Genomic DNA, 15,824 nt, shown 5'->3' with positions numbered 1-15,824 from the left:
CTTATCTTTACAGCCCTAGCTATTACCTGTTCATTGTATCCTGTCCACCTGATCTGCAATTAAGATCGTTTCTACCAAATTACTTCTAACAGCTCAGCCATCTCTCTCTGAATGCATTCCTTCATGTGCCTAGTGCGACTGGAGTCAAGTAGGTCTTCAGCAGTGTTCATTTTGGCAGCTCATTTTGATTTAGTCTTTTTTCAGTCATAAAAAAACACATTATAGTCTAAATTAAGTCGTGCATACTATATTCCTAAACTATAACGTGAAATTTATTTTGCATTTAATAATACGATAACTAAATTAATTAAATCGCGCATTTTTAGGCCACATTGAATTTAAATGTTTCTATTTTAAATGACAATTTCACCAAAATGACTTCGCCTAATAAACAGTTCATATACAGTACAGTGAGCACAAACCATGCACTTTCACTACAACTACAGAGTACTTTCTTTATAACTAATGCAATTGCAAAAAGCATCACAAGAACAACAAGACCTTTAAAGAAGGGGCTACAGTGCGTACAGATTTCAGACATCAGACCTCTGTGATTCCCTCTTCTTTAAAAAAAAAAAAATAGTATAATATTACACTAATAGTAACCTTTTTAAGAGTGACTCACAGTTGGTGAGCACATAAGCTAATGATAATAATCAGCTAATGATAATATTTGCCTGCAGACTATAACATTATGAATGAATGATCAGGGTTAAAAACACACCACATTGAAGAGACACTTTGTTCGCTGTTATTTGAACCTTAATCTTGCCTTTTCATACATTTCTGTGTGGCTGGTATTTAAATGCCTCTTCACATTTGTTGTGTTTTTACCACCGATTTTCTTTTTTTATGGCATATTTTTATCAGTGGCAAGTGGAAACAGGTAAGGTTATGCCATACACTTTACTTCCAAGGGCAGGAAGAGCCATCCCAGATAACAAGGGGTTTGTTTTTCATGCTTTGGTGCAGGAAAACATTGCATTGAGATTGCATTGCATTGAGAAGCATTTGGTGGGTCATCAAGTATTTTATTACCAACCAATCATAGTGTGCATTCAGTTTCCATGGGGATTATTGGATAGAAAGAAAAAATAATTTTGAAAGAATCTGTTTGTTCATCTGTTATTCACATTATCATTTAGCTCTTATCTTGTTATGCGAAAAAGCACCAAAAGGACAAAACTGTAAGAAGAGGCTACAGTGCTGTCAGAGTATTGTCGATCAGGAGATCTTAGACTTTTTGCTAAAATGTTTTAGTGTGGTGTTCAACATTGAAAATTAAGTCATTAACTATTTTCATTGACATAATTAACACTGGTCATTAGATGACAAACACGAAACTAGTAATGATTTGGTGTTTAGTGCAATTAAATAGTGAATAACGTAACGGAGTTCAAGTGGGCCTTTCCACATTTCTGAAATTGTCTTATACTGCACACGGGGTAGGATCTTTTTCTGACTGCATGAGTCACTTTATACTGGAACTTATATTTGGAAATGTATATATGTAGACTTTTGGGGGGATTTTTCTTTGAATCAGCACATATCCAAATACAAGTTTATTAAATATCATATTTAATAGGCATTGTGTGCAACTTATATTGCAAAAACTAATTGTTGAGAAAAATTAAGAACAAAGCTTAGAAAAGTCAAGAACAAAGACATATTTTGCATTGAGAAGCATTTCCGAATTTGCATCCGTAAATGGTCCACTAGATCCTTTAAGAATCATTGTGATACTTGGAGTGACTCAGTTGCTTAGTTGCTCATAAAAAATGTAAAGAATGCTGGAATGGATCCACTGCTGACATTTTGCTTGTCTCTGTAGCCTCAGGAATTTAAAGTGTCACTTAAATCTCCTTGTATGGCGACAAATAATTTTCTCTTCCACTCTTTGTCTGACTGAGCAAGCTTTGTGTTTGGATGTGTTGCTGAGATCCTTCCCAGCTTATGAAAAATATCTCTGTTGTCAGCGGTTGTGGGTTGTGTCTTGAACATCTCAGATAGCGATCTATGGGTATTTTTGTCTTGTAAGCTTTTTTTTTGGTAATAAATGCAGCTACATGCATTGGCTCAGCAAACGTTAGTTATACAATGCGTTTTTAGGAGACATAAACCTCGAGGGATCTTTTGATAGACAGAGGTGTTTCTGAGATTACCGGAATTGCATAAAAGTGGTTGATTTAATGCGCGGTTTTGGCCCACACAGGTTCTGGAGGAGTAAACTCCAATGAAGTCTGCCATAACTCATTAAAAAGCAAGTCAGATCAAAAGATTCGAAAGATAAGAGTGAATTTGGCTTTTAACAGAATTAACCCATGGATTATCAATTTTTATCTTAATGGAACAACAATAAATCTATTTGAAAACGTTGACATCCAAAGATGCCTTTTGTCTTCCAAATAAGCCATTGAGGAAGCGTTTTAAAATAGAATGTCACTTTTTTTTATCTTTATGAAAATACCCTGTTAAAATAAAAAGCAATCTCTTTAAGATAACAGGATGCTGAAAGTCCACAGGATGAGGTTGCATTTGTGTAATTATGAGTTCTTTTAATTTTGAGTAATCTGCATCCACCGTAATGGAAAGTTTATATGACCAAAAAACGAAAAAAGTAATAAAGAAAGAATATTACATGTCTAAAGAACACTGAGTTATGTGCCAGCATTAGGCTTTGAGCTCTTTTGCCAAGAACTACTTGCCTTGATTTGCAGCTACCTTCAATTATTTACTCAAAGACTACGGTCCAGTTGGTGAAATTACATCTGTTCAGGACAGTTTCTCAGTTTCAAATGCACGCACGCACATGCACACACACACACACACACACACACACACTGCAAAGATGCATTTGTACTTTGGAACTTTCCAGAACCTTTAAAGGTGGCCACTTTTCTCCAATAAGCTAAGAGATGAACAAAGGCATGGAGCTTTAAAAATATACAGCAGTCCAAAGGAGTCTTGAATGCTGTGCTATATTTCTGGGTTTAAAAAAAGGACAGTCTGTGCTCTGAGGATGAAAATAACTTCCTGTCTCTTGCTGCACAAAACTGTTTGACTATGAGTAATGAGGTTTATGCTGTGGTTCCATAAGTATTCCATAAATTCATCTTATTCTTAAACTATAATGCTCTATTTAAACAAAATCTGTGTATGCATTATGGGAAAATTGTTAAGCTCTCTCTTGTGGTTTACACATTTGATGAATGTTGTATTTTCTTTGGGCTGAGTATACAGTATGTCTGCATTGTTGCAAGTGTGTCTTGGAGGCTATCTACACCAACTACCCTATTATGACATATTTACACAATATCAAAAATATAAAATGTTGTGAGGTGTGTCCTCCATGGCTCAGCCTTTGTTGTTCAGCACATCCCACAGAATCTCAATTGAAGTGAGATCCCAAGAAATTGGAGTCCAAGTCAACACTATTTCCACAACCACAAATCATTCCTGAATAAATCTTCGCAGTGTTGCAGGAGCACTATGTTTTTGACAGAGACTATGAGGCTATGAATAGTGAACTTGGTCTACATCAGGTCTATCAGTTTTAGGTAGAATGTGTCCACATTGATCCCAGGGTTTCCCAAAAGAAAAATGGTCATATCATCACCCAACCTCCTGCAGATTGATTCTTGCCATTGTACATCCTGGTGCCATGTATTCTCCAGCAGCTGACCATCCACTAATAAAAAAGCGAATAATCAGAACAGCCACATTTTTTCCAGTGGTCCAGTTCTAATGATCATGTGCACATTTTGAGCGCCTTCAACTGTAGACAGAAGTCAGCTCCTGGTCTACTCCTAGACACTACACCTTTCTACTGCATCACAGGCAGCATTAATGTTTTCACCAATTTATGCTAGTATCAGAGCAGATGGATTAGTCATCGCTCCCCGCATGCAGCAATGAGCCTTGAACCTCCATGACGCTGTTACCGGTTCTCTAGTTATTCTTTCTTGGTCCACTGAAAACTGGAGCGCCAGAAAAGACCTGACCCAGTTATCTAAGCATCATAGTTTGGCCCATATCTATAGAAAGATCTGTGAACACTTCCACCACACAATTCTATTTAACATTGTGAAGGATTATTTAATTTGGGGATCCCTTAAAAGTTTATGTAGATCATTAAAGAATATATTTTTTCCTTTCAAGAAAGATTGTAAGAAAAAAGTGACCTTTTTTTTTTTTTTACAACAATGTACACTCCCGTGCAAAAGTTTGGGATCACTTGCAAATTTCATTGTTTTTGTTTAGTGATTTTCTACATTCTGCAACAATACTGTGGATTTTAAAACTAAATAATAAATATGGAATTATGTAACAACAAAAACAGCAACAGCATCATCAACAGTCAGTTGTTATTGTAAGATAGGAGTTCACTTGCTCTGAAATAGTTCTTGCAAGAAGAGTATCGTCAAGTTTATTTGCAAAACCCATAAAGCACCATGATGAAACTGGCTCTCATCAAGACCTTCCCAGGAAAGCATGAACAAAACTTGTGAAACCTCCCCGCAGAGGAGAAGTTCATTTAGAGTTACCAGCCTTAAAAATCACCTTTGATTTTTGATTTACAAACAGCACCTCGGATTAGAGCCGTTGTGAAGGCTTTACAGATCATGAATAGCAGATATCTACTGTTTAAAGGACAGTTTGCATGTTTCTGACGCCTTCAGCATTGCTCCACAATGTAGAAAGAAATAAAAGTCAGGGACGACCATGGAATTACAAAGTGATCCCGAACTTTTGTGCAGTAGTGTATATTACCTTCTAAAAGTCTTGCTTTCTGACAACAGGCTGAGTGATTTAAAACCATTGTTATGGCAGCTGAATAGTTTGTGAATACTAGGAGCATATGGGTGACTGCAAACACAAATGTTTATCTAATTTTTTTATGTAAACTTGTCTTTTGGACAGTTTTTGCCAAGAGTCCTTTCTGGCCTCTCTGATATAAATTGCTGTCAGCAAGGCTTAGTGTGTTACAGCCAGTGAGTGAGTAAGACATGAGTAATAACCTAAACTTCATTTCTTATGTAGTCCAGAATATTCTGAATACATTTCCTTAAACTGAGCACTGTTGGATCCATGAGGTCATCAATTAAGAGAGAGGTGTACTGTACAGTACTTCTGGAGACAGAAGTTTCTTTTGATTTAACCACTTACGTACTCAATGTGTGAATCTGTTCTTCTTACAGATCATCCTTGTGTGTGTTGGCTCATACATTGACCATTAAGATGCTTTGCTCATTTCAGTGTCTTTCACAGCGCCCAACAAGACATCATACAGAATTAAAAAAAACCAAAAAAAACAAAGATCCAATAACCTGAGTAACATGGTTAAACTGGTGTTTAATGGTGTTTAGTCTTAGTATTTATAGTATGAGCATACTTACTTTCATGGGAACTGCAAATTACTTCACCTTTGCAGTAACAGCTCTTGCACATTTGTGGTTTCAGTAAAATAAAAAGATTATTTTGAAAGAATGGTAATGAAATCATAATGGCAGACTTCTCTTCAACTCTACAGCTGACGTTATACACCATTGGCACCTAGTTATTAATTTTTTTAATCTATATAATATTCATATAAATGCGGCAATACAAAATAGGAATAAATACAATAGTCACCATTGGCCTCCACAGTCCCTGGTTGAACTACAGATGTTTCTACATGGATGGATGGAACATCCATATTAACTTAAACCCTTTATTATCAGTTTACTTACTTACAGTTAAGAGTCAGTTGCTTATATATTATATGTACTATATGTTCACTTTCGGTATCATCCATACACTGTGACGCTGTAACTAAGACTAAGGTCTAAGGTTTCTAAAAAAGGTTTAAAAACTGAGCTGGGCTTTGCGTCATGAGAAAAAAAAAATCTGAACGCTGTAGGCTAAAAACTGATACTTGGGAACAAGAACTGGACCTTCCCTAAATCTTCTTTGGTGATTTGTCATAGTAATATATCTACCCTATTATGTTCCTGCTTGTCAGAGATTACATCAAGCATGGGTATATACTGTAGAAAGAAGAAAAAAGCATACCGCTGCAATACAGAGGGCGTGAGTAGTACAAGCAAAAAAATCCTAGCAGACAGAGGACGTCTGCTAGTATGTTGGTGGACAAGCTATTTTTTATTGGTGTGATTTTTTTTTTATAGAAGAGCGTGTGTTTTTTGAGGTGTTTATTTTAGAGTGTGACTCCAGTGTGGCTGCTCATACGTAGCTAATATTGTACTTATCACCGAGACAGCCCTTCTACTTGTTTTCTACTGACAAAGTTCATCTAGATAAAAAATCTAACCATTACAAGAAGCAAAGCCAAGTCCACGTCCTCCCCGCTTCACTTAACCGTGAGTTTTTTACTGGGTGATTTTTTTTCCCGTTCTTTATTTTTTTAAATGTTTATTTTTTTCACCAAACTGCAACAAAAACCAGACATGTGTAAAATATATATAATATATAAAAAAGTTTCTAGTACACCTCTTGTCCAAAAAGTCTCACTGTCGTGCAAAGCTCCCACCCAAAAACATGATACAGACATTTATTTTGTCTTATATAACCTGTAACTGTACATAGATATAATGTATATAATAAATTGTCAGGTGTGTATATATATCCCTAGTCTCAAAATTGCATTGTAAAATAGAGAAAAAATTTGCCTGCCAAAGCTGAATAAAATTTCGTGTCTAGACATCCATGTCATACTAACATACAGCCTGTAGTAGATGTTTTGTAGTAGTAACATAAACTTTTGCTAGACTTTAAATTTTATGTAGTGAAAACAAAACAGCAGAGTAATACAAACTGTGAAATGTACTATTATACTTAGTATCAGCACTCTGTAAACACTGCTTGACCAACAAATTACTGGACCAGATCTAACAATTGTATACAATTGTATAGAAAAAATAATAGGCAGGTACATATGAATATAATCACTGTGAAGAAAACTGTATAGAAAGTCTGCATGCATTACTATTTTAAATCAATAACAAACTTGAAGAGTTAAAGTTAAGAAACTGTCAGAGCCAGAATTAACAGCCCATGCTAACAGTGCTGCCATTTCTACCCTCCTCATCAGTGTTTTACAGTCTATGCATGTATACATTTCCAATCAGAACTTTGCATATACACATTTTAAGTATGCACGGCATGACAATATTCGTCTTGCAACTGAATTTTAAACTGGTCTTTTTCTATGGCTGAATCTTACAGTTACATTTCTGCCTTAAGCACGCATGTGTTTTTAGTACAAACTCTTAATTGGATTTATTTGTAATTTTATTATAAAATTATACAAATATTCAGTTAGTACAAAAACATTTCTGATTTCCAAACATCAGGATTCTACCATATATGTAAAATATTTTTTATGCCAGAACAGAAAACAGTACATTATATAAGTAAAAAACAAAAGTAAAAAAACAATGGTGCTGCTACGTAGATTTGGCATGCAAAAAAGAAGCAGGTCCTTATGAAATTGCACAAATTGTACCTAAAACATTACATATTTTCTTTTCTTTTTTTTTTAGACACCCATGCTCAACAACATTTATTTGCATGTGCCTATTGCACAGTACTGTGTACCTTCAATTCAAGAAAACTGCATTTGGTGCACTAATCTTCTTCTTTTCAACACATGATCAAAATTATACACACAGAAATAAAATATACATACAAATCCCCACATTTGGATGCTTTTGGTGGCTTTCAACAATCTTAAGAGGGAAATTCTGGTTGAACATTTCACCAAACTTCTTTGCAGAATTGACAGAGGTTAATTAATGTTATCTGCTGCATCTGTTCTACGACCAGGTTTGATGTGTGGAGGGTCATTGTCCTTTAGAAACAATAAGTTTTGTCCAAGTTTGAACAATATAGCTGATTAATTATTTGGAACATTCTGTTCCATCTTCATAATTTCTTTTAAATTTGTAATAGATGAAAACCTATGGAATTGTTAATAAAATGCATGTGTAATTTGCAGAATAAAACAAGTCAAATAAAAAAATAATGTGCAGCTAATTCTTGGGTTCATTTTCTAGATGTATGTTCAACATTCTTCTGTGATAAAAATCCCTCACTCAGCTCATCGTCTATAGTGGAGACTTAGGGCACACACATACTCACACGCTCATTTACATACTCTCACACATTACAGTATGGGCAATTTGGGAATGCTAATTAGCCTACCCTGCGGGGGAGTGGTAACTCAGGCTGCTAAGGCTTCAGGTTGTTGGCCTGCTATTGATGGGTTGCCACATCCCATACTAAACAGTAACTGGATGCAGTGCCGGTCTCAAGCCAGGTTTGAGAACGGGACTGTTGCCTCAGGAAGGTAATCCGGTGTAAAACCTGTGTCAAGTTGTATGCGGATCCACTCTGGTCCCTCAATGCGAGCATCAAAAAGAAAGTTTAATAAGCCTACCATGTATGTCTTTGGACTGTGGGAGGAAACTGGCATACCCAGAGAAAACCCAGGAAGAACTCCATGTGTGACCTGGGGAATTAACTGACCCACTGTGCTGCCTAGATAAAGACCAGTTCAACAAGTATAATCTGATTCATGTTCACAGTGAGTGTATGGAAACTCCTAACCACAACTGTACACAGATGTTCCTAGACTCAAAAGTTGCTTTGTAAAATCCAGAAAATGATTCTACTGTAGACTCACGGCGCCTGCTTCCTTTTCCTATCAGCCCAGACTGGGTTAATCCGACCCAGAAACCTGACCCACCGAGTTAAACCAAGCAACTGGCAGCAAACAAACAAGCAAACAATTTTGATTTTAAGTGACTATTGCTGAGTGACTATTGGATTAAACATTGGTATCCGCGTGATTCGCGCGCGTGCTCGTCAGCTCGTGCGTCCGCGTGCGTCCTCAGCGCTGAAAAGTTTATGATGGAAAGGAGAAAAAGAAACGGAGGAAAACTCCACGCGCCTTGCCAGCGCTGACGTCACTGAGGTGTTCAAAACCAAATGCACGAGTCTGTCTGCGAGAGTCAGGATCCACCGGCAGCCTGAAGGAAAGAAGGAAGGAAGCTTGTGCCTGGACACCCTGTTTAAAATCAAGGTTTAATTCTGGATTCAATGCATTTACCACTTGGGTTCAGTAATGAGCTGGCTCCTCACCTGGGTCCTGCTTGTTGCCCGACTTCATCAGGTAAGAAGTCTTTGTTTTTTCTTCCTGTTTTGATGTTGTAGTTGTTTCTTTAGCTTTGTTTAAATCCTAGTCAGATAAGAATATGGTAAACTAGTGTTTGCATAATAATAATAATAATAATAATAATAATAATAATAATAATGTAGAATAATTAAAATCAAATTACTTCAAATCCCAAATTATTTACTCACTTTATTTACCTTGTGATATTATAAACAGTAATAAATAGTAGTCAGATTGCACTTTTTAAGTGTGGAATTATTTAGAATTGTTTAATCCACTTCTTGATTGGTCAGAAACAAAATTTGAAAGGAATATTAAATCGTTTCAAATAAACTGATAAGCCTGCTATTAATGCCATGCATTTCTATTAACATTGTATTATGTAATATATTCAACCTAGTACTAGGTCTATAAACTGAGATTTAAAGAAAAAATGCCTTTTAATGCTATTATATAAAAGAGTGCATGCAGAAAGGTCCATTTATCATTACTGAAAGAGAGAGTCACTTACATCATGTTAAATGTATTTGAGGAATGTGGTGACAGCTTCTAAAAGCCCAATGTATGCTATTATACTGCCACCGAGTGGAAATCATTCTGCAAGGTCATCAGTGCTGTCAGTTGACGTGATTTTCAAGGCATTTTAATAACCGAGCGGTAGACAGTAGTGGCTATAATTAAAGTATTATATTATTCCAGTTTGATTTCTTAAATGGACTGTGTTTGAAATTGGTTGAAAACACCTCGAATCTGAAAACCGATCCTGCTAGACTATAGGACTATAGTCTAGCAGGATATATATATATACATATATAAAAGTTTATATTTAGTTATTGTGAGTTTTTTCCAGATTTTTGTTAAAGATATGTGATGAAGACTAATACCACCACTCCATGTTAGAACACGAGGACATGCATGAGATCATACACTCTCAGGTCAAAGGCCTGAAGCTAAAAGTCATCAGAACTGACATTCCTTTCGAAATCGTACCACCCGAGAGACTTTGCAACTGTTATGTTAGAGATCAGTCCCGGTATCGAGAGCTTATACTGTCCTGGTTTGGAAAAACAAGACTTAAACTGTTCATGCAGGCTCACATACATTTACAGTATAATCCTATAAGTAGCATTTTCTGCACTGCAAATGCTTTTTCATAAGGAAGTTGATTGTGTGCTTCAACACTATGGACCATTGGGTTGATTTAAACGTATAGCATTTGACTTTAAAAGGTTGCACATGGCTAAAATAAATGATCACGTTTATTGGGAGTGGGTCCAAATAAGTAATCATCTTATGATCTGAAGTTCCTCAGCAGGTCGAATTCATTACGAATTAATGATATATGTAATAATGTTTGTGAATAGTAAGGAATTGTTTGAAAAAAGGATTTTATGCTCTTTATAAACATTGTAGTAATTACATATTGCTGTTTACTACATTTCCAAAACAAGTAATATTTGGGAAGTTATTGAACAAGACTGTATTTGAAACTAATCCTTGACATATTATATATCATTTTGGCCATTCAGTAAATGAGTTCAGGTTTGTCTAAGATGTGTTTGGTTGTAGGGATTGTTTACGTCTTGATGGTACTTTGTTAGTATGAATGTAAGTGCAATTAGTCATTAAGTTCAGGAAGTCTTCCAAAGTGTTCTGTGTTTCATATGAATCTGATGGCACTGAATGTAGCTGTGCATATTTCCCAGTAGTTTTGTTTACATCATGTTGGATTTTGATAATTTATGAGGTTATGAGCCTGCAAAATGTATAGCAATAAGCATTCTGGAGTGCATAAGGAAATATTGTTTCTATGCTCAGGACATAATATTGCAGGATTTTACAATGATGAGTGGGTGTTGCTATCTTTGTTGCATTCAGAATTTTTTTTTTTTTTCCATCTACATGATTAATAGCAGTGTAGTTCTGCCCTGCATTGTTTTGGGAGTTTCTATGCACCTCTAGCATATGTGTACAAAGCTTTGTTTGGATTTTTTTTTACTGACATTAAGAGAAATGCCATGGGAAATTGCACTAGGGCACATCAAACTGTAAACCCTGGAAGTTGAAGATTCAACTATTTTAGCCAAAGTGGAAACTCCAATATTTCTAGGGAAATCTCAAGTTATTGATGGCGGTGAGTTCCTGGAAATGGGCCATCTGAAGAGAATGCAGTAATGTGGAAAAGAAATCCAATTCCAACTTTTACTCAGAGAGTCTCCCTATTTTTTGCATTTCTTCCAGGCTGTCTCACTGAATTCCTCCACTGTGCCATTCATACCTGAGTCCACTACCCCTGAGCCATACAACCGGACTCAGTACTGTAAGTGGCCCTGCACCTGCCCTGAGACTCCCCCGAGCTGCCCGGCTGGTGTCAGCCTCATCATGGATGGCTGTGACTGCTGTAGGGCCTGTGCCAAGCAGGTGGGCGAGCAGTGTAACGAGGCAGACAGCTGTGACCACCATCGCGGCCTCTACTGTGACTACAGCTCAGACAAGCCTAGGTACGAAAAAGGAGTGTGTGCATGTAAGTGTCCCCTGCACTAAACATGTCCTTGTGCTCAGGCTTCCATTAAGCACATTAACACAAGATTCGTCTCAGGGATTAGATTGAGATTAAGAGGGTTAATTAAGGTGGAATGCAGACCCAGATAAAAACCACAGCAGTAATTCATCAGGTTTATATACCATTATTTACCAAATTTCTCAATAATTTTTTGTTGTTCTGTTTTTTTTTTCCTTGTAAATCCTTCTGTCACTCAAAATCACACCATTATCTTTAGTAATAAATCCCTTGTTTTTATCTTATACATACTAAGAATTCCGTTTACGTCTTATCAGAAACTCATAAACTGTGATCTTTGACGGTGCACAGATCTACTCGGGACAGGCTGTGAGCACAATGGTGTAATCTATCGTAATGGGCAGAGTTTTCAGCCCAACTGTAAATACCAGTGTCTGTGTGTGAACGGGGCCATCGGGTGCGTACCGCTGTGTAACGAGTCTCAGCCTCCGAGGGTGTGGTGCCCGACGCCGCTGCGGGTCAAAATCCCTGGGCGCTGCTGTGAGCAGTGGATCTGTGAGGAGCCCAGAAGGGGGCGCAAAGCGACACCTCGTCATGCCATGGCAGGTATAATTTAAAACTGAATGAACTCCTGACTAGTTTAGCTGAATTATAATGTTAGGAAAAATTTTATGCATTTCTGATGCAATGTTGTTGAAAAAAAACCTTTATATTCGTCTTTGACAGCTCTGTTCAGAGGGAAAGACACTTGGCAGGAGAACTGTGTGACACAGACCTCATCATGGAGCCCGTGTTCCAAGACTTGTGGCCGAGGTGTATCTTTACGCATCACTAACGCTAACAAGCAGTGTCGAATGGTCAAGGAGAGGCGGCTTTGCAACATCCGGCCCTGTGAGGTGGACATCACTAAACACATTAAGGTAGACATTTTCTCTGGTTTCTGGGGTCAGGGATAGCTCAGTGGTTAAGGCATTGGGCTACGGTTCGGAAGATCCCAGGTTCAAACCCCACAACCACCAAGTTGCCACTGTTGGGCCCTTGAGCAAAGCACTTAACCCTCAATTGCTCAGATGTGTAATGAGGTAAAAATGTAAGTCGCTCTGGATAAGAGCGTCTGCCAAATGCCTAAATGTAAATGTAATCCATTTAACACCGCGTATCCCTCTGATCTGACATACCTTTGACTCAGAACTTTGTAAAAAATATATTTTTACTATTAGTTTGAGTGTAGTTACAGAACAATTCATATAAGAGACACTGATCAATCATAATAATCAGGTAACATGGTATTGGTGCTGAAAAGCTTACCCAGGTGGAAAAGTGAACTTTTAGATAGGATCATATAACACCATGTTTCATAATACTTAATGCTTCCTACAGTATATCCCAGTCCATCCTTCATTTGTGTGTTTATCAGATAAAAGAAAACACATTTGCTAAATACAACTTTGTGTCTTTTTATGTAGTGTCCGTAACTTTTTTAAATTCAATGATCTTAATTGTTACTCAGAAGAAGCTTGGCAATTTAGATTTTACATGAAAAGGCAGAAACCTGAAAAAGTGTATTATTCTAAAATGCAAAACTGTTAAGATATTGCAAATGAATTTGACATGGTTACGGACACTACAGATTTGTTTTTTTTTAAGCTTTTACCAAAAAACATCTGTTTTTAATTTGAGCAACAATTTTTACAGGTCATATGCTTTTATGGGCAATTTTCCGCATGAAGAAATATGAATAATTTGCATTTAAAATTTATTATTGTTTGAAGCGAGACAGTATAATGCTGAAAAATGGCCATATTGAGGGCACACATTAAATCACTTTAAGGGAAGTAAGATTGGTCACTTCTATGTTGCATAAACTTCAGATGTAGCTTCTTTGGCACACACACTTTTCTGTATTATATGTATAACACAAAAAATAAATCAGCACCATTACTGTGTTTTGGTCTAATAATACAATTTCTATTTTAGATTATGTTTTCACAAATCTAGAGATATTCACAAATATATTTTGAATGTCAATTGCTCCTAAAGCCTGGAAAGAAGTGCCTGAACATCTACAGGGAAGATGAACCGATTAACTTCACCATCTCAGGCTGCACTAGCAAGAAACTCTACCGGCCGAAGTACTGCGGCGTCTGCACAGATGAGCGCTGCTGCATCCCATACAAGTCTAAAACGGTGCAGGTGGAGTTCCAGTGCTCGCATGGAGCCACGGTCACTTGGCAGGTTATGTGGATTAATGCCTGCTTTTGCAACCTCAGCTGCAAAAACCCCAATGACATCTTTGCAGATTTGGAGCAGTACTATGAGAATCGAGAAATCATGAACTGACACACAGGCTGCTCATCAAACTCATTGAAGTGAGGTCGACACAATAAATAGGATCAGCCAATAAGGAATATATGTATATTGCAATACATTCTGAGCATTAGATATCACATTTAATTATTGAATCCCTTTTTTTTTTTGATTGGCATATAAAATGTGTTGTATCATATTACAATGAGTGTGTGAGTGTGTGTATGTGTGTGTATGTGTGTGCCCTGCGATGGATCAGCACCCTGTCCAGGGTGTACCCTGCCTCATGCCCTAAGCTTCCTGAGATAGACTCCAGGTCTCTGAACACAGGATAAAGCGGTATAGAAGATGAGTGAGAGTGAGTGAGTGTATCATATTACAGTAATATTTCCGTCGTTACATCATTTCGTTTTTTTATGCTTTTTAATAACTAAAAAAGAACAAACTATAAGATATAAAAGAGAGTGCTTTCTTTATATCTTGGTTTTAATGCCACAACTATTTTAAAATGAGCACAACACCACTACAAAGAACCGCTCTTGTATAAGCATTCACAGCATTATAATTTAATGAAGACTTAATTAGGATTTTTTTCCCAGTTTGTTTACACACAATGTTAAAACCCAAATAGTTTTATAATAAAATTGAATTAAACACAAAAGCAGGCAATACCCGTGTAGTACGTGGCAGTGGGCACAAATCAGAAAGACAGCAGACTCAGGTCAAGATGGCTGCTGTGTGTTTGTTATTGGCAGAGGTCAATTATTTGTTTGATCACAAACCATACACACTCATGAGCTCGGCTTACTGTATGTGTGTGTGTGTGTGTGTGAGCGAGAGAGAGAGAGAGAGAGAGAGAGAGCTTGTTAATAATCATTTCCAAATAGGTGACAGGTGTGCCATGTTAATTAGCTCACTCGGTATCTACATGTTTTTTTCTGTTCACCTGTTCTCCACAAATTAGATTTTTGGAATTGGTTTTCACCAGGCCCTCGTCTAAATTGATGAGATACAATGGCAAATAAGTCCCTTTCAGTTCAAGATTATCCTGTACAGGGTGACTAGGGCCTGGAACCTATCCCAGGAGACTTTAGACCTGAGGTGGGATTCACCCTAAACAAGGGCACAGGCACACACACTATGGGCAATTTGGGAATGCCCACATGTCTTTGGACTGTGGGAAGAACATGCAAACTCCATACAAATAGACGTGGGATTACTAAGGTGGGAATTAAACCCTCAAACCTGGAGGTGTGAGATTACAATGCTAACCACTACGTCACCGCGCCACCAGTTCCAGGTTATAACAATATAAAATGTGGACATACAAGATATGCTCCAAATTCTTGAGGTTTTTGTCTACTAAGAATATGTATGACTGTACAACATTCCGCCCGTACAAAAATACCAGCTCATTGAAAGCTCAATGTTGTCATGACATGTGTCATGACATGTTCATGTTTAAGGTATGTATACGTCTGACCACAAATCTATATCTTATGTGTTAACCATCTTTTATCACCATATGTAAGCAGTTATGGATAAATAGAGGTGCTTTAGTCATACAAAAACAGTCAGAGGGGTTGTTTTTGTTTTCCTTGTTCTTTTTTAATAAATACAACTCTTATTCCATTCAAATTTACAGTGTGGTCTATGTGTTGCTGTGCATCTTTACAAAGATTATGTTAGCTAAAAAGACTGTAATTGGATTTCTCCCACAATACTTCTAAACCACATCAAAAGACAGACAGTTGATCTCAATAATAATCGTGATTAGGTCCAAAACACCAATGAATCAAATTATTTGTATATTCACAGTAA

The 15,824-nt window shown here is 37.0% G+C and overlaps 1 protein-coding gene across 1 annotated transcript; it reads left to right on the top strand.

The window, feature by feature from the left end:
- Positions 1 to 8,849: 8,849 nt before the first annotated feature.
- On the top strand, positions 8,850 to 15,740 carry ccn4a (cellular communication network factor 4a). The gene is made up of 5 exons (XM_053491646.1): positions 8,850 to 9,172; positions 11,417 to 11,699; positions 12,048 to 12,302; positions 12,423 to 12,616; positions 13,737 to 15,740. The coding sequence occupies exons 1-5, from the start codon at positions 9,125 to 9,127 to the stop codon at positions 14,034 to 14,036; spliced, it is 1,080 nt and encodes a 359-aa protein (XP_053347621.1). The 5' UTR covers positions 8,850 to 9,124; the 3' UTR covers positions 14,037 to 15,740.
- The last annotated feature ends 84 nt before the right edge of the window (positions 15,741 to 15,824 follow it).

Source organism: Clarias gariepinus, chromosome 3 (genome assembly GCF_024256425.1).
Source record: "Clarias gariepinus isolate MV-2021 ecotype Netherlands chromosome 3, CGAR_prim_01v2, whole genome shotgun sequence".
NCBI lineage: Eukaryota > Metazoa > Chordata > Actinopteri > Siluriformes > Clariidae > Clarias > Clarias gariepinus.
The sequence above is the reverse complement of the archived record's forward strand: the minus strand, read 5'-3'. Positions and strand labels throughout refer to the sequence as shown.

Bases quoted from the DNA above. Each gene is read 5' to 3' on its own strand.
- ccn4a (XM_053491646.1), top strand. From the start codon at position 9,125: ATGAGCTGGCTCCTCACCTGGGTCCTGCTTGTTGCCCGACTTCATCAG. The intron at 11,700-12,047 runs GTAAGTGTCCCC...GACGGTGCACAG, and splicing joins CGAAAAAGGAGTGTGTGCAT to ATCTACTCGGGACAGGCTGT. The intron at 12,617-13,736 runs GTAGACATTTTC...TTGCTCCTAAAG, and splicing joins ACATCACTAAACACATTAAG to CCTGGAAAGAAGTGCCTGAA.